General features: G+C 39.0%; 2 protein-coding genes across 5 annotated transcripts in view; one reads left to right on the top strand and one right to left on the bottom strand.

Moving 5' to 3' along the window:
* The window catches only part of RALGPS2 (Ral GEF with PH domain and SH3 binding motif 2), a 116297-nt gene that overhangs the window by 37858 nt on the left and 58496 nt on the right, over window positions 1-19943 (bottom strand). The window lies entirely within an intron of this gene.
* Window positions 59-19549, top strand: ANGPTL1 (angiopoietin like 1). Its single transcript, XM_005490210.4, has 5 exons — window positions 59-485; window positions 6943-7798; window positions 13704-13897; window positions 15353-15623; window positions 16576-19549. The coding sequence occupies exons 2-5, from the start codon at window positions 6973-6975 to the stop codon at window positions 16761-16763; spliced, it is 1479 nt and encodes a 492-aa protein (XP_005490267.2). The 5' UTR covers window positions 59-485; window positions 6943-6972; the 3' UTR covers window positions 16764-19549.

Below are 19943 nucleotides of genomic sequence, written 5' to 3'. Positions count from 1 at the left end.
CTCCTTTTCTGGAGGGTATGGATAGGAAATCCGAAGGAGGAGTTTCTTCTGCTCTCCGAGTGCTCGCGGTGACATCATAGGTGGGCTGAACGGCTGAGCCGAGCGTGTGTTTGTTTAAAAAAACACTGTCCAAAAGTGATGTATATGGAATCTGGGTCAGCTGTGGCTGCTTAGAGCACTTCTGCATGTGAGAATTAAACACTGCAGTTTCAAAAAACATCTCTCTCTCTCTCTCCTGGAATAACGCATTTTGGAGCATTACTTTTTTTCTTTTTTTTAAACTGATTAGTTAGCTTGGTTATCGTATGGAGAAACCCAATTCCTCAATACAGCTTGGATCTAACAGAGAAAGACAAAAGCAGTTTTCAGCTCCAGCTGCAGATTAACACTCCACACCATCGGGTAATATAGGAAGCAAAAGCAATTTGGCCTCTGGATTTTCCATCTGCCACAGAAGCAAACCAGCTGGAAGACTTTATTTCTTGGTAAGTTTTAAAGTTATTCTTACTTACAAATTTAATTTTGAGCTATTTCTGAATGCTACATGCATCTCCCTCAACATACAATTGTGAAGAAACAAATCCCTCTCAGCCTGAGAAACATTTGACAACTAACATTAAGACTCATTTTTGTGGCACTTGGTAGACTTTGGAAAGAATTAAAAAAGGCACTGCATAAGAGCACAGACTAACTTGTTCCAGTTGTAGGGATGAACAAGTTTCAGTTGTTTAGCTGTATTGTTATCTACAGTTACAGAAAATTAGCACTACCAGATTCTTTGCTAAGCATGTAATTTGGGTACTGTGAACATACTCATGTGAAATTCTGATCCTACCAGAAGGCAAAAGCAAAAATCCTATCGATTTCAGGGCAGCTGGATTTCACCCAACACCAGAGCATAGACCTAGCATTACTAGAACTAGAAAATGGATACCTCAATAAAACCACTGTGAAAAGTCCCAAGCAAATCAATGCACATCTGTAAGTAGCAATCATTGTATATCGTTTCAAGTATGTTTTTATTTAGGGTACTACTGAGGAGCTGAAGTTGCCTGAGTCCCAGAGCCAACCAAGAAACCAGAGTCATACCCTGATTCAGAACATAACCGAGTTTGTAGCACAATCAATTGTGCAGCTGAAAATCCAAAGGCATTGCTGCAACAGGGACCAATACCTTCCTTATTTGTACCTCAATTGAACTGCAGTTTGTTTCTAAATAAAGATCCATTTCATAAACATGAAATGCAGTGTACAAAGTAACAATACATTAAGTGGAAAATTGAGGGATTTGTTACAATTCACTAGTGGAAGAAAGGGAGAAGAATGCTGCTGTTAATGGATGATTAAAACAAGAAAGTTGTTTACAAACAGAAGACAAAAATACAGATGAAAACCAAAAAATACTTGCTTATACACAGGAAAAGCGTAGAAAACTTTCTTCATGCTGACTTGGAAAATAAAATACAGTAAATAATCCAGAACAATGCAAATGAACTTCAGTGATGTATTTGCATTTACAAACTCAGAGCTGCCTGACATGGTAAGAGAGAATGAAGGGGCTGATGCTAAAAAGAGAGACAAAGTGTTACAGAAGACAAACTTAATTAAGATTTAGTAGCTACCAGAGGAAAAAAGTCTGAAGCAGCCTTGATAAACAAGAAAGATGGATTCTTTCCAAGTTCTTGAGCCCTTTCCCTTACTATTCTTTTTGCTGATTTACATAAGGAGGAGAAAATAATCTAAACAACAACACAACCCCCCTTTGAAGCACATAATGTGCTCTGGACACCAGGCTCCATTCATTCATCATCAGCCAAGGGCTTGATTTACACTGCTTAGAACAATTCCTAAACCTTCCACAAACGAAAGCAGCTGAGTCAATAATTTTAAAGTAATAAACTGGCTGTATACAAGGTTTTAACTCTCTCTCCTTTGCTGCCTTCCAACTTTAGAGTTCAAATTTTGAAATGTTTGTTTTAAAACAAATAATGCAATACTAATATTATGCTGCTGCCAAAAGAATGATCTGAAGTACAGTGAAAAAAACATATTATTTGAAGTTTTAAAGGAACTTACTAAAAAGAATGGAAATTCTGAACATTTAAGCTTTAGCAGTTACTACATGGCTCTGCTGAGTTTTAGTTATTGTTTTATTGTGCTTTGTGTTTTGTAATGTGCCCTATTGGTTTGGTCCTTAAAATTTATACACCAATGAATGAAGTACAATTTCCTACACCAAGCATAACTGGATGCTTAATATCTTCAGTATCTGTTCTAAGCAGAACTCTGGAGCCTCAAAATCCCACATTTCCAACAAAGTGCACCACTGCATTGGACCTGCCTGTTCAAACAATGCAAACACACACAGTGGCTGCCAACAAATGCAAAGGAACCCCCATGCTGAAAAACCTTCACCAAAAAATCTAGAAATGCCATGAAATTGTTCTGTGCTTTCAGAATATCTACTATGACAAGATTAACAAATCTCTTCTGCAGAGAATTTCTAAGAAGTTGTCATTTGTAAAAGGGGCACGTTTTCAATGACAACCTCAAAACCCCCTGAAGATTTTTAGATTGCCTTTCCTAAAAGGAATCAGATTGATGGCAATCTCTGAAGCAGAATTCTGCGACTCAATACATCACATATCTGATGAACAAAACCCAAGAACATATTATTTCTGGATCCCAGTCAATACAATTGAAAGTAATCCCGTTATTTCAGCAGAGGCAGAGGGAAAAGCACTTGTTTATATAGGGAGAAGTAACTTACTTAAATCCAGAGATATACTGAAATCCATGGGAATATTTCTCCTATAAGAAGAGGGGTTTCCCCACCTTAGTATTACTTCTAATGTCATGCACCCAGTTTTAAGCTAACAAAATCTACCAAAATCCTCACTTAGCCTGTGCAGACATAGGGGAACACAGCTGGGTTTATTGATTTCAGCTGCTAAGGCAAAGCTCAGCAGAAAATGAAGTCTGTGTAACATCAATAACGGAGCTCCCTGATTAGCTGGTTTCGTGGGCAGAGCATCTTTAGTCCCAGCATTGTAATTTACCTTCTTAAAGAACCCAGTCTGTTTCTCTTCCCGTTACACCTAAGAAGGCACTGCTGGCATTTATCACTGGATCAAATTCTCTTCATAAATATTTGGAATAAAGATAAGTACTGATACTGCATTTTCTATACAAAAGGAATCCTATATTCCCATTTATCTGCAACTTTGTTATATTCACCCATATCACCCTACACTGCCCAGGGAGAACGAGCCTTTGTCAGCTCTGGAAGAATAGATTCCAATTTGTCTTGTGGGTTTCCAAATTTTACATCCTGCTGAACATGACTCACAGCAGTACAACAAAGAACAAATAGTTTGTTGTGCAGAAAGCTAAAAAATGCCAAATATATACCAGCTTCCCCACATCCTGATCCATGCAATTCTGTACTTGTGATTACAATATTTCTAGGGGGGGGTAACACAGTCTGTGTTACAGCAGTTAAAAATAGAAGTTACATGGCTTGTTTTGCTCTTTTAAATTGGATTTTTATACCTTTAAACACTTTTTAAAGTAATAAATCAAAAACTAATTTTGAAAGCAAGTTGGGGGTTTTTTGCACAGGGACCAGTCTGGAAAAAGAACAAAATCAGAAGAAATGGTATTAAATATAAAATAGTATTGAAGCCCTGTCTACAGCCCCGAGTGTTTCTGACAAGCTGATGAAGAAGCTTGTGTTGCTGTGAATAACTGCACATTTTCTTCTGCAGAAGCTATAAAACATCAGCAGGCCAGAACATACATAATGGAACCTCTGCAGAAATCTGAGGCCCAAAACTGGGTGGCACAGAAGCACGACAGCACCAGCTGAAACGACAGTTTGTTCTAATCTAAAAACCATGACATTTGATCAAGAGTTAGAGAATGTATTTCAGAGCAATGGTATCTGTAATGACAAGATATTTGCTGCATTTCCAAGCTCTGCACCAGCAGCTCCACTCAGCAGAGGTGACTTCAAACCTGCAGGGTGGGTTGGACACTGGTTCTGTCTGAGCTGATCCCTGAGCTGTCCCCTAACATTCTGCCACTACCTAAACACCTAAACCTGGGAATCCAGCACAAAATGTGCCTGATCTAAAAGCCCTAAAACTATTTCCCAACTCTAATTTTAATTTGTCATTTAGGTCTTACATATTAGGCTATCATTCTGGGATACTTTGGATAAACAGCTCCTATTTTTTTAAGCTGCTTGCCCAGAACATCAGGAAATTTCTGAAACAGTATTTTCATTTCCTTCTAAGCTGATTAAAACTCCAGGTAAATATCTTGCTCAGAACCTATTATTGTATAACAAGTTAGGCACTAAGCTGCTCAAACTTGACAAGCAATATTTTAAAACACTTCATTTTTTCAACATCAACATTTCCATGGAAGCATATACATTCCTACCAGGTAGATTCTCAGAAGGAATTCATCCCTGCTTATCTGAATATCTCAGTTTACTACAAGATATTTCTGAATTTCAAATTCTAGGGCATAATCTTATGCAGCTGCTGGATTTGGCTATGCTGTATTAGACCCTTTAATTCATTTAATGGTCTGACAGCACATGTATAGACACAGAGCTTGAAACTTTAATACATAAGGGTAAAAGTTCAAAATGAACACATTTAATATTAAAAGAAATGCAGAAAGCAGACTGCAGCAGAATACATGGTTAGAATGTGGACTGTGTTGCAAAGTGATTTGTTTTGAAAGATTAATTCAAGTTCTATGTATTTCAGGGGGAAAATGTGCTGCTGTGGGGAAAAATCCCCAGCCATTCATTATTTTAGTAACTCTGTAGGGTCTTTAAAATTCCCAAGAACTAAAATGTTATTCATTTTCTTGGACTATGAGGTACCTATTGCACCCTGTGAAACGAAAACAGCAAAATACTGGACTTGTACTATGGCTTCATCCTCAACCACATGTCACAAAGTCTCTTTCCCTCAATCTGCAAGTAACAAATGCCAAAGTATCAAAAAATGAGTTAGGAGATGTAAAGAGGTTTTAAACTTCAGACAGTTAATTCAGCTCATCTTTGCCAAATTAGAAGCCACACACAGACCAGTTTCCCATGTGCTTCCCATGATGCCTGTGAGCATTTAACCTAATGAACTACCAAATCTGAGCACTGTCCAAGTGATTAATATTTTAAATGCCTGAAATTACCAAAGAAAAACACACAACCAGCTCTGGAGAAAAGTGATACTTTTTCCTAACTTTTTTCTTTGAAGAGAAGTTACAGTTTCAGCAGAGAAATATTAACAAAATTATTAAGTTTTGTTTTTCATAATAGACACAAAAATATCTATTACTGCAAACTAAGATAAGTATTTTAAAATAAACTCCTCAATCTTATGGTGCTCCCTCTATTTATGCAGGGTAAGAAAGGATTTTTAGTATGTGTTAAATGTGTTTTCTTCCCTTTACAGAAGCAGGGCTTGCAATACAACCATCAGACAAACAAAAAGTTACCAAACATTGAAGCAGAATTTCTAGCTCTAACTCCTGATTGCATGCACATCATGGTTTAAAGCTTGTAACCACTGCACTTAGTGAAGCCAAAAAAACAAAGGCTTGCCAGGTTTCCTGAGGCTGAGCAGACACCATTTGTTACAAGAATATTAAAGCCAGTAACAGAACTGGGAAAAGGGACCCGACCCAAAAGTCACCTTCTCATTTGTAATGTGAATGTAAGGGAAGCAGCAGAGCTCTGCTCTCCTTTGGGATCACTGTGCCAGGAATGCCAAATGCACTTCAACTTGGACCCAGCAGCAACAGAAGGATAATTAACTGTGCCTGCTCTTACTGTATTACTCTTTGTAATTACCCAAAGGACACTGTAGAAAGGCTATCCAAAGGCTGCCAAAAGGAGGCTGGAAAGGAAAGCCAGATCAACAGCTGAGATAAGAAGAGTGATCTGCTTCACAAAGCAAACAAATCATAAAAAATGAAGGTTTTTTTCTTTATTTAAGTGCTAACTTTGTTTATAATCTCAAATATTTTAAGCTAAAAAACAGGTCTCAGAAAACATTCCCAGATTTTTCTCACTGCACTTTAACTCTTCAGAGTTAAAAGAAACTCATAGTTTTCTTTACAAGAGGAATGAAACACTTCAGTATGGTTTTTATAATGACAACATACCTGATACTTCAGCATTATTTGGATAAAGATGTTCTCAGAGATACAAAAACTGCGACAACAATTCTAAATGTTCATCTCAAGGCAACTAAACAGGGACACATATGAAAAGCAAACAGCTTTCCTTACACATTCAAAGTCACTTGAGTAAGTAATTTTCAATGTTTGCAACAATATCTAATCTCCTGCCTAACAGTCATGTCCAAAAATAGTCTTAAAGATGCGCTTTTCAAGCCTACTAAAACTCTGTACATATAAACTTGAAAAATGGGTGTATATATGAATGAGTATGTATATAGTATTTAATAAATTATACATATCTATCTATATATAAAGCTAAAGGAGGAGCAGAAAAGCTTATATAATCCAAATTCCAACATTTATATAAACAATTTCATCTCCCTCCTTCACTTCCAGGAAGGTATTTTTGCAAGCACTACATGCTCCATAACCTTGTGCAGGTAACTACAGTGAGCACAGATCTGAGCAATCTGATAAGGGAATGTAACACAGGATCTAAGCACAACAATGTTTCTGAAAACTTACCCATTGCAACAACTCCTTTACTAAATCTTGTATCTAAGTTATGGTGTTTCCTGCTCAAAACAGCCAGCCAATTAATGGAATCTAACTCCAAGGAAGAGATGCCAAAGACTTGGCTACGTACATGCAAGCAAGGCAAACTCTTCAGTTTAGGCAGTTTGAAAGTGCAGGAGCTTTAGTAACACCTCTGGTTTAATGACTTTATCTGTCCAACAGGCTCCTGGCAGTGGTCACACCTGCTTTGCAATGAAGATACTCAAGTGGGCGTTGGGCGTCCTGCTGTTCCTGCTGCTGGCTATCGGGCGCTGTGCGGAGCAATCCACGCCCAGCAAGACGCCCCAGCAGAGGCAGCCTCGCTCAGCAGACAGGCCAGAGGAAGGGAAGAAATGTGGTTACACCTTCCTGGTCCCAGAACAAAAAATTACAGGGCCAATCTGTGTGAACACGAACGACCCGGGCACTGGGAACAGGAAAGATGAAGTCACCAGGATGGACATTGAGAACCTGAAGGATGTGCTGTCCAAGCAGAAGAGGGAGATCGACATTTTGCAGCTGGTGGTGGATGTGGACGGGAACATCGTGAACGAAGTGAAATTACTGAGGAAAGAAAGTCGGAACATGAACTCTCGCGTGACCCAACTGTACATGCAGCTCCTGCACGAGATCATTCGCAAGCGCGACAACTCGCTCGAGCTTTCCCAGCTGGAAAACAAAGTCCTCAATGTTACCACAGAAATGCTGAAGATGGCAACAAAATACAAGGAGCTGGAAGTCAAATACGCGGCGCTAACCGACCTGGTAAACAACCAGTCTGTGACCATCTCGCTGCTGGAGGAGCAGTGCCTGAGGATCTTCTCGCGCCAAGACCCGCACGGGTCGCCGCCCCTGGTGCAGGTGGTGCCCCAGCACATCCCCAACAGCCAGCCCTACACTCCTGTCCTGCTGGGGGGCAACGAGATCCAGAGAGACCCCGGCTACCCCCGGGACAGAGACGTGCGGCCACCGCCCGACCCCGCCACTGCGCCCACAAAGAGCCCCTTCAGAGTGCCCCCTGTGGCTCTGATCAACGAGGGTGAGTTACCTGTCACTATTTATCTAACCCGAGATCTCCCCACTCCTGAGGGAAACTGTCCCAGCTGCTGAATCTTTGCTTCTTTTTTGCCGGGATAGGGATTAAAAGCGCGAGACGGTGTTTCTTGTTTGGACTCAGATGTTTATTAGTTCTTATAGCCACATTTCTCTTCACAGAGAAAAGCAAGGCACAACTTCCCAAGAATATTTTCTGGGATTCACATTCTCTGAACCGCAGAGAGAGAAAAAAACAATTCTTATCTCAATTGCTGCTCCTCTTATTCAGAAGTGGAATGCACTGTGGAAAACTGTTTACCTGAAGGGAATTGGTAACTGGATTCTGGTGATGGTGTTCTGATTAATTGACCAATTGAATCCATGTGTGTGTGTCAGGACTGCTGGCTGACAGTCACGAGATTCTGGGCAGTTGAGTGCAGTTAAGTTGAGTGCTTGGCAGATTCAGTGTAATATAGTATAGAACAATACAGTAATTATAAAGTAATTAATTAGCCTTCTGACAATATCATCATCTCCCCCATTGTCAGGGTTGCCATGCTTTTACTTAAAGTTCTTATCTATATTCTATTATTAAGTGTGAGTTCTACAGAACTTCACTCTAACAAGTGAAAAATAGAGCCATCTCTCTCTCTCTCCAAGGCTTTTTAAGGATAAACTGTCCAATTAAAAAATGACACCTAAATTATTTTCACTTTTGACCCAATAACCAACCACCTGGGGCCTGCAATGTGGACTTTTTAATCCAATTACACAAAACCACTCAAACCCATGGAGAAGAAGGTGAAAAGGAAGGATCAGCTTTCTGCCCTAAAACTTCCATCTTGCTTTATATTTGTTACTATATTCTAAAACCTTAAACTCTAGGTTTTCCACCGTGTGATATTACTTCTATTCAAACTCCCCACTCACAATCCCAGTTCTATCATTCCTTTTTGGAAGCCTTCTCATGGCCTCAGGTCAATGCAGTGTTCTCTTGGGGGTCAGTGCCCTTCAGCACAGAAAGTCTGAAATCCTCAGTAACCAGGGTTCCAACCCCCGACCATAGAAACACAAGGAAGAATTTAAAGTACTGGTGCAGCTCACTTGCTCCTGATTTTCTCTCCCCCTTCTACCTCCCAGGGAAAGCTTTAGTGTACCAAATGGCCTAAACCTCCCTAACATGATCTTGTTGAAATGGCCAGTACTCAGGAATTTAATCTGAACAATATTCACCTTCAAGTCACAATGTGTTGGGGTTTCCCTCTGCAGCTGGATTTGAGTTATGAAAATATGAAAATTCAGTATTAGCATAAATTTTCTAATATTTACCCATTGCTTTGATGATGCCTGCTATCTACATGTTACAGTAGCTGGCAAGAGTGAATCAGAGGAATTAATTAATCATAAACACATTAAAGAATTTCAAGTTTTTGTTCTTTATACTTACATTTGAAGAAAATTCTATTAGAAGAATTTTCATCCTTCTATTCTGACCTGCTTTAAAATGAACATCTAAATCCACCAACACAGTCCTGCAATGAGTCTCTAAGTGTTCAGCTGAAATATTCAAGAGTGGTAAGTTTGAAAGGATAATTGAATTGAGGCTGGATCCAATTAAGAGACACTCAGCTTTGAAAACTTAAAATCAGTACCTACACTCCCAGTAACCTGCAGTCAGTGGGGCTGGAAAGTTAAACCAAACCCATAAATATTATGAAAATACATTCAGGAGACTGTATCCCACCTTCACATGTTACACTCTTTAGGTCATTAGATAAATTCATTTATCACTAGGAATCAAAATTAGTGACAAAACAATTAACTACCTCTGAGCTGACTGGGACTCTATCATGCTTCTCACTTTATTGAGATTTTGACAGAATCACTATTTTTAAAAAATTCAAGGATTCAGAAAAACAAGTTCTTCTCAGACTTCCCTTTGAGTGTTTGCTCTTGGCTTCTGCAAGCACAGCAAAAGGGTTTGGTGTGGGGTTTGGGGTTTAGGTGGCTGTTTTGTTTTTGTTTCTTTCAAATTGCCTTTAGTCACAGCTGAAGGTTGAACTTGGTTCTTAAGATGAAGCCAAACATTCATTTGTGACTGTTCTGCAGCATTGCACTCACCCAGCTGCTGATGTAAAGAACAACTATTTTTATTCAAGGTCTGCAGAAAATTCAGGCATGAGCCCAAGCAAAATGCCAGATGTCATGTGAATTTCAGTGGCACATCATGACAGAAAGGAAACAGTTCATATCAAAGCATTGGCTGATGTCTGGTCAGACAGCACAAGTACAACTCTGAAAAAAGCCACGACTTCCTGCTTCCCAGCAAAGCCTCCCTTCCAGGTTCTGCTCTCAACACATCTCTTTCTCAATTCACGCCTGCTGCACGTACAAAAAGAGGCAACAGCACTAAGTGTTATCCTCTGAATCATCCACCTGGTGTTCACTGACCCCTCCACACCTAAAAGTTCAGAGTTTGAATCTGTTTTCGGAAGAGAACACAAAGAAATTTTAGGATGCTATTGTAACATTATTCACCCTCCTTTAACACTGGATTCTTGAGTTGGAAGTTGAAGTGTTTTTTGCAATTCTTGCTTGGGAAAAGGAAGGCTGAGAATTGCTACAGGTAGAGCATCAGTCATCACAACCAAAACTGGAACATTCCAACCAATGCCCAGTAACTACCTCTGATTTTTAAAATGAAGGTAAACAGATTTAATGGTGCACAGAATCAAAACTATGTCATAGAAGAAACATCTTTATGGTTAAAAGATGCAGATTTTTTAGAATGTGTAAAGATGTCAAAAAAAGACCAATGGAAACCAGACAGTCCCAATTAGAAACAGGCCAGTTAAAGAACTGATGTCAGAATAAATACCTGCACCTCCTCACAAATACTTGCATGTAGGAGATGGGTCAGAAAGGTCAATGTGCATCTGATTACTGTGAGTGGAGAGAAAAATGCAAAATATATGGGGAACAAAAGGATGAAATTCTGTTTTCTGAGTATGGTGGTTATTTTGTACAAAAATTGCTCTAAAAACGGAGGAAAGTTAATGTACCTGTGAATTACAGTTGTCACAATTACCTTATTTGGAATGATAACCAGTGATCCCCAGAATTAGTATCGCTATTTTTGCAAAAAGTAGTTTCAAGTTAGTTAAGTACTTGAAAATTAGACACTGCCCCATATAATAATTTCTAATACCTCTTGGTTAACAACATACCTTATTTTTTAAAATATATGTCCAATTTTATTTTGGACTTTTCTTCTACTAATGCCCCCAAAAGTCCTCTCTATGAAGCTTACACAAGCACAAGTTCTGTATCATCAGCTCAAGATAACATTTGGCATCTCAAAATGGGTTCCAGTCATCAAGTTATCAAGCTTTCAACTTAAAATATTTAATCTCTTTCCTTCTCTACTTCATTTAATTTAGCACAGAATATGATCTGCATTAAATCATTCATCTAAGCCAGAATTTGGAAGTGAAATATTTAGCAGATCATCTTCTCAGAGTATTTCTGACTTATCACTGTCTCAGTGACTTACATACACAGACTGTTACAAAAGACTAGATGTGCATTAGATACTTAGTCCTTATATAAACTATAAAACCTGTAAGATTTTAAACAGAAATTCATGCTTTTTTTCCCACACCTGCACTGAGGAGAATCTCTCCCTTTCACAAACCTCAGTATTTCCTGAACAATATCAGTTCTTATAATACAAACTTTAAATAATTATACCTAACAAAGAATCTACTTCAGCAAAAAGATTCAAGGCTATACACCAAAAATCACGGGATATGTTAGAATCCCTTACATTCAGAGCAGCAGTCTCTTACCTCTACCACAACATTAATTTATGTTAATACATGCAGACAAAGCTGAGCATCAAAGCACATGAGCTGTTATCCTGTGAACTTAAAGCCAGCTGAAGTCCAGAAGTGATCCAAGTACTACATAAACAGACTGGTACAACTCTGTCTGCCTTAAAAACTGCTTGAAATGACCCCAAACATCTGCTTGGGTCCCTCATGGAAAAAAACAAATGCTCAAGTCCTCCTCCAACAATAATCACGTGGGATAGCACCCAAATAAGAGCAGATCTAATTAAATCATTCTTAGTGTTCAATTAACACTACAAAATATAAGGTTTATTTGTTTATCTTTTTGCTAAAGCAATAATTATTTTACAAAAGTACTTCTGGAACAACATCCCTGTCCAGTTATAGAGCACCCAAACCTACTTCAGATTGATCAAGGAAGGGGAATGAGACCCTGCTTAGTCCAGGAAATTATCTATCCTCTGGACAAACTCTGGGAATTTAAATTGTGAACAAGGGGGGAAAAAGCACCTGTACACCAAAGGTACAGGATTTCTTTCCTGAGGTGCCACTGTTTGCTCTGGAAGAATGACAAAGCCATCCCAATCCTGACAGGGCAGCAATACCTACAGCAATGGCTCAGAGCACTCCTCTCTGAGTACTCCTCATTGGACACACACCCTTCATGCACTCTAATTATGCTTTGCAGATTTCTTGCTAATTACATACTTGTCCAACTGACAACTACTACCTGAAAATCTTTTAAAAATGCCATTTTCAGCTTGCCTTTGTCACACAAGCTTAATCTGTAGTGAAGTGCCTTTCCCTCAGCCTCTATTTTTGATTAAAGAATAACCTCAACAAATTTTTTCTATGCTGTTTTGCACATGAGCTGTTTCTGTGACTGATGGCTTCTCTCTGAATTTTCAAGATTTGAGAAAATAAACCCTCTGGAAGGAGAGGAAAGCTGTAGCTAGTTTATTTGCAGATGTGCTGAGTTGTCAAATACATTTAGGGCATCCACCACTAACTAGTCATCCGAACACACTTTGCTTTTCATTAGTAAATTACCAGTTTCTCTAAACCAACTGGAGTAATGACACACAAACAAATTTTTTTCTAAAAAGCAGAAAATAAAAACATTATCAAAAATTGAAAGGCAAACTAGGCAAGATTTTCAGAGACATGTAAGCTGCATCCTTCTCAAGAGAATTACCAGATGGTCTTCTCTAAGTATTATTTGTAAAACCACCATTCACATGGAATAAAACAGAGCTTTTAAGCAGCACTCACAACAGCAACAGGAATTTTGGGCAACCACAGCCCTGAGAACAAATATGTGAGTCCAAAAATCCTTCTCCAGTGCTTGCTTATTTCCTTCATCAGTACCCATGTACACACATGACACCAGGATGACATAGGAAACTTAAGAAATATCCTATCCACAGGTAACAGCCTAATCCTCAAAGTGCTTAAGTACATCACAGCAGAAAATAATGCAGCATAAGAATTCTCTCTGACTAAATTCCATGCCTGTTGTCTCTCAGTAGACATTTCTTATGGCAGCTCTCAAACTATGTGTATATTCAGAAATAGGTAGGGTTAGTTGGGTATCCTGGGTTTGTTTTGGTTTTTGCTTCCACCAGTTTCAAACTGGTGTGCCAGAAAATGGAGGAAATTGATGTCTGCCTTTTGCACAAGAGAAGAAAATATTTAATGAAAAAAATATCATATTGTTTCTCAGTATCAAGAGCTGCCTGTATACTTTGTATGAAGTATACAAGTATACTTATATATATAAGTATAAACCTTTGCCACAGCAGACAAAAAAATCAGGTGCTGGTAACCAAAGTCCATTAATTACTTAGCAAAATGAAATTTTTGTTACAAAACATATGGAGAGAGGATAGTGACATGCTTATTTATATATAAAATTCATCTCAGACAGTAACTTTTTGCACTGTTTTCCACAGTAGGTTTACACCTTAACTGAATTCCTGACTTTCCAGTACAAAATATTCCTGGACAATTGGACTGCACAGCCAATCTTGAAGGCTTACATTATTTCTTTTCCAAAAGGTCCATTCAAAGACTGCCAACAAGCCAGGGAAGCTGGGCATGCCAACAGTGGGATTTACATGATCAAACCCAAAAACAGCAATGAGCCAATGCAAGTGTGGTGTGAGAACAGCCTGGACCCTGGAGGATGGGCAGTTATCCAGAAGAGGACAGATGGATCTGTCAACTTCTTCAGGAACTGGGACAGTTACAAGGTAAAGAATGCAGAACATCAGTGGGCAAAGAAAGATAATTGAATAGAGTGATCCTCCCTCAGAGGCAAACACATTTCAGTGAGAATGTCCCATTTCCCTCCATGCACAGTTAACTTTGTATGAACCAACCTGGCTGAGACAGCCTGGCTCTGTAATGCACAACACAACTGGGAGACATGTTATTCTACACAGTGGCTGGGAAGTCATTAATTACAAAGTTCTAACTGAACACATGATTTTTATTAACATTGAGAACTTCAGTGAGTATTTGTAAAGCTTCATTTGTCTCCCTTATGAATAAGCAAACTCAGCCAGTGAAATTATTCATTTAAATGATTCATTCTCACACTAAGAGATTTGCTGGATTGGGGGCTCAACTTAAAAATAGTTCCAATAATGAATTAAAGGAAGTCATTTCCACCCATTAATTTAGGTTAGAAACTTAAAGATGTCAGGCTGGTGAAAGGAAACACATTGCATGATACTGTGCACTAGCAGACAGAATGTCTAGGATGACAAGAGGATGCTGCTCTGCAGGAATTACATGCTAAATGGGAAATTCAAAAATAATTTTGTTGGGGTAATAATAATAATAGTACTACTAATAATAATTACATCTAGGATACAAATTAACATGAGGATTTTTGCTGGCATTCTTGGAATTTTGTGATTCAAATATTAATCCCCAAATCAATAATAGCTAAAATAATTATTCAATAATCAATCAAACAAACAATTATGTGAAGTCTTTACTTCTCAGAGCAATCCATGGTTGGTTTTGGGGTTGTTAAATGTTATAAAATGTTTTAAGGCAGTTCTGGAGTGCCTTATAAAGCAATCACAAACATCTGAACCTAATGCTACACCAAACATTAACAATACTGGTTTACTTGGGAAAAGCAGACAGCAGATAGGAAATATCACTTCACAGCTACTGTGCTGGTAGTGACTTGAAAGAAAATGTGTCTTTATAATAATTTCTAATAAATCCTGTAAAGAACACAGAAGAATAGTGTGATTAAATTCACACTAGTTGCAATACAGAAGCAACAAGAAGTTATTTGCCTTGAACACTCAGACTGTGGAATCATAAATACCCTTTTCAACCTGGAATTATACCCTAAAATTCCATTATTCACCCATTATTACAAATCCCCTTAGCTTTGTCAAGAAATATTGCTTCAGTTTCCCTATTCTCCCTCCCTTTACCTTAAAAAGAGGAGGACAGCAAGAACAGAGATGTTTTGCCACCATTAATGGTGCTGGCAGCATCTCGTGCAGCTCAGCAGTCCCAGTGCAGCAAAATGAAGCACTCGAATGCATGGGCTGAAGTCATTCAGAAGTTCAGAGGCTCTCAGTACCCAAGCTCCCCTGGTTTATCACACTCGTGCTGATGAGTGTTTTAACAAACACGGATAACGGAGCTAACAGCACCTTCTGATCTTTTTTGCACAGAAAGGATTTGGGAACATTGATGGAGAGTACTGGCTGGGCCTGGAAAACATCTACATGCTGAGCAATCAGGATAATTACAGACTCTTGATTGAGCTGGAGGACTGGAGCAACAAGAAGGTGTATGCAGAGTACAGCAGCTTCCGCCTGGAGCCCGAGAGCGAGTTCTACCGCCTGCGCCTGGGCACCTACCAGGGCAACGCCGGGGACTCCATGGTATGGCACAACGGGAAGCAATTCACAACCCTGGACAGGGACAGGGACATGTATTCAGGTAAGGAAAGGGGTGTGCCTGTGAGAAGTAAGTTAAGTGTGTTCCACCAGTGACACTGCCTCAAAAAATACAGCACAGGACAAAAATAGTGTGTAAATTCTGGTAAAATAACCCTATTGGGAGAGGCTTTGAATCAATGATGATAAAAACCACATTGGGAAGGCCCCCTTCGAGCCCCTATACCTGTCAGAAATTCAAAATCTATCACCCTACTGACAACACTCTGCAGCAATTTTCTGTTTAGCTCATCACTTGCACATGACTGCAATCAGAGTATCTGTCCAGGTGATGTCTGAGTAGTGCTGCTGCCACAGAATCACCAGGAACTAAAGCCTCTGAAGAGCATGAAAGGAACTGCAAGTGTGCAGAGGTTAATACTTTAGAAAGGGGCCCATCATTTGGTTTTTGCACTCCTTAAAGCTCCCTTTCTCTCATTTCCGCCAGTTTTTCCCTTGCAGTAACAGGAAGCCTGGGGAGTGCAATACTTCAACTGCCTTTCCTCAGCTGTCAATAACCATAAAGCTGGACAAATCCTGCAAACTCTTAGACAAGCCTGTAACAGTAAAAACACAAGTTACAAGCAGCTCTTTGTGGAACCCTGGCCCTGTGTGCTGCTCGGGGCTGTATCAACTCACGTTGCTTCCACTGGAGTATTTCTAAACAGCACATAACCCGAGTTCCTTGGGTGTTAGCTCATGGACAAGCACTGCTGGCAGGCTGAGAGAAGTCTCTCCTTCATTTTCAGCTGTCACATTAAAAACCATGTCAATAACCCCCCCTCCAGCAATGGCTGCTGTTACACCAGAATTTACAGTTTAGCAAGAACAGCAAGCTGCGACCACAACAGGCTTCCAAGCTGCCTCTGTGAATAAACCACAACATGAAAACATTTAGCAAACCTCCCTTTGTGCTGCTTAAAGCTGAAGCTCACCCATGTCCTTCTGTTCCACAGGAAACTGTGCCCACTTCCACAAGGGGGGCTGGTGGTACAACGCCTGCGCCCACTCCAACCTCAACGGGGTCTGGTACCGAGGGGGCCACTACAGGAGCAAGTACCAGGATGGGATCTTTTGGGCTGAGTACCGGGGAGGCTCCTACTCCTTGAAAGCAGTTCAGATGATGATCAGACCTATAGACTGAGGAGGAAAATCCCACAGCGCTCCCATATAAAATTCTCAGTGTTTGAACTCCAGAAAAAAAATAAAATGTTACTTTTTAATCATTATTTTGCACAATTTGCCCCTGCAAAAAGCAGGTCTACAGTTTTCCTGTCTTCTTTCCCCTGTCATGTTCCCCTCTCCTTTATTAGGACCCTTCTCTACTGTGACAGTGTTTTTTTTAAACACACATTCACAAAAGCAGATGTTTGTGCTTGCAAAGCATATTTATCTTTTTTTTTGAAGATCAACATGCTTGATGTAAACAGTCAAAACTGGTACAAAATTCCAGGTCTTTGACAAAATATAAGCTTTTCCAGTTCAAAAAGCTTATGCTTTTTCAGGTTCGCTCAACCCTTCAATGTAAATATGTGAAATGACATTGTCTTGCTTTAATGTGAAAATTGATTAGTTATTTAACAATTTATTTAAAAATGTTGGTATTACTTTCAATGAAAAATATGACTTCACATTACTGTTTGATATTTACTCCAAGAACCTACATAAAAAATTTTAGCTTTGCCAGCAGAGAAAGATTTTTGCAACAAACAATTATTCCAAAATGAAGAGGCAAATTTAACACAAAACACAAACTTCTTAGGGAATTCTCTACACTGCTAAGATCTGCAAGTTCCATCTTCTGTAAAAAATTTAGGCAAAATGTTCCTTGCACAGGAAAATCAATTGTATGAAGTTATTGATAAAGCTGAGACAATCAAATTACTTGGTACTTTTTTTTACCTTCCAGCTTTCGAATTAAACTTTGAACTTTAATGGCAAAACTGAAAGTCCTGGTATTAAAATCATGACTTGACACTTCCCTGCTCCGCTTAGGAGTGCTGAGGGCTGACCAAGCACTCACACACAGTCGTCCAGATAGGTCTCAATGTCAGAACTTTTCCTCCAACACAGCTTTCTGCTCCCACAGTAAAACAAAGCTTAGAAATCAGCTCTGAGCGTGTTCTCCCTGACATCCCAAACTTGGGCTGCTCTTATGACACACACATTTCTCTTCCCTTACCCCTATACAACTCTTGATACTGTTAAACTAAATTTCAGCTTCTAGATATCAGATTTTCACTGGAATTAATATGTAATTTAAGAAATTAAATAAGAAATACTTTCCCAACATTTAACAAAAACGATACCACACACTGACTCAAAACAAGATATTTCCAAAATCAGATACAACCAAACATTCTCTTTAGGTACCAGAATCTTTCTTCCCGTTATATAAAATTATTTTATAACTGCACTTATAGCCCCACAGGTTGCTTAATTTAATATTATATTATGTAAAACTGAATATGCCATTCTGAACTATAATCAATGGGTTTGTTTAGCAACCCATAGGTGCCTTCAGGACTGTAAGGAACTTTGTCCCTATTTAAATAAGAAACCATAATCTAGTATTATTGTTATGTTAAATTAGTCAATATCAATTACCATGCAATGCCTCAGATGTAATTCAGAAGACAAAACCCAGCATTTGGCTTTCAGAACACACCCTCTGGAGCAGAGATAAAGCTTCATTGATAATGTATGGCTGCAAGGCTTGTAGTTAAATCTTTGGTCAGAGATCAAAGCCAACCAGCTCCACCAATATTTAATTGGGGTTGGCAGCGGTGGGGAACCAGTCCCAGCATATTCCATCCCGAAATTCCAAGAATTTTAACTGACACAAATCTTTATGATTACAATTCTAAAATTGTTCTTCATACAAGGAATATTTGTTTGTTACAAATATCATACAGACCTCATTGATTGAGTGTCTTGCAAAACATTTTTTAATTGCAAATGCTTAAAATTCTGACTCTCTATAGCCTGTCCTTTTTTCTCTATGGTAGCTGGATAGAAGAGCAGTTCAGGTGAACTTAAAAAAAGGAAAATGCCCTCCAAAACATTCCTTTCATGATCACTTCTGACAGCTTTTAGTTCATTCAACAGGCAGATTTCCTCTCCTTGGCAGAGAGTGTATTTTACCCCATGAATCTCTTGCCTGCTACAAAAACAGTGTTTGTTTATTCAGTGCACTCAGTGAAAGGTGTACTTTGCAGAAACCCCAAAGTAAAATTAGCTTGCACTCAGCCTTTTAATTAAATCTGATATATTAGACATCTAAAAAGTGAGCCTTCCCCAACTTAAAGCTGCAGGATGACATTAATTAAACATCATTACAAAATCCACTGAGAAACCTCAGACTGTACAAATGCTGTGCTCTGAAAGGAAAGAGTTAATTAAGTTGCCAATTTAAGATTATGAGGAAGGAAAGCATAGCATGTCTTCTTCAGGTTGGTTCATGCTCTGTACAATAATTCACTTTTAAGTGCTTGTAACTCCATCAGTTTGCAGCTTTTGGGCTGAGTTTTCTAAGCAGGGTAAATGACTTTAAAAGTTCAATGTTTTCTCTCACACCTTTTCTTTTGAAAGATTTTCAGAAGAGCCTGTAGCACCCCTCAGGCTTCTTGCCCTGGGCACTCAGAAGCAGTCTGTCTGGGAAGGATAAAGCCTTCACCATTCCACTTCCATCAGTCCAAATTTAACCAAGCAGACCTCAAGAAAGTTCAACTCATACAAAACCTGAAACATGGTTATCACATCTATTTCCAAAACCTATTGCAAACACTATCACTGAAGCAGATGAATATTCCTCAGATGAATACTTAAGAACCTGTTTTCAGCTTTTCTCTTTCTGGATATCACTTCTCAAAGACAGCTATAAGAAAAATATCTCACAAGGTAGTACTGCTTAGTTAAATAAAAATCTTACTTCTCAAGATATGGCTCAGTTGTTTCATTGTGCAATCTCAAATGGATCAGAACTCTGCAATGAGACTCCCTTGGAGAGCAGGGTTTTACTCTAAGGTGCAATATAACATTACATACACAGCTCCCATTTGTTCTGGCTGCTTCAGCTCTCTGGGTGATGCAACACTGCTGACATATTCTGTGTACAAGGGCCTGCTGCTCAACATATTTATTGGTGTTGCACAGCTTTTCACACTCCCATTGAAGTAGGTGAGTGCACACTGATGATGTGCTGCTCTCACCTGCATTTCCAGAATTCTGGAATCACATCACAATCATTGCTGCAAGGAGCTGAGAAACATTTTTATTTCCTCTCCCCAGCTAAATGTGGAAGCACATCATTATCTTGTCCACA

Source organism: Zonotrichia albicollis, chromosome 8 (assembly GCF_047830755.1).
Source record: "Zonotrichia albicollis isolate bZonAlb1 chromosome 8, bZonAlb1.hap1, whole genome shotgun sequence".
Classification (NCBI taxonomy): domain Eukaryota; kingdom Metazoa; phylum Chordata; class Aves; order Passeriformes; family Passerellidae; genus Zonotrichia; species Zonotrichia albicollis.
This window is presented reverse-complemented; position numbering and strand designations above follow the sequence as displayed.

What these genes read in the sequence shown, in the direction of transcription:
- ANGPTL1 (XM_005490210.4), top strand. Translation starts at nt 6,973, where the DNA reads ATGAAGATACTCAAGTGGGCGTTGGGCGTCCTGCTGTTCCTGCTGCTG. An exon ending in TGTGGCTCTGATCAACGAGG is followed by an intron (nt 7,799 to 13,703) that starts GTGAGTTACCTG and finishes CTTTTCCAAAAG; the next exon opens with GTCCATTCAAAGACTGCCAA. An exon ending in GGAACTGGGACAGTTACAAG is followed by an intron (nt 13,898 to 15,352) that starts GTAAAGAATGCA and finishes TTTTTTGCACAG; the next exon opens with AAAGGATTTGGGAACATTGA.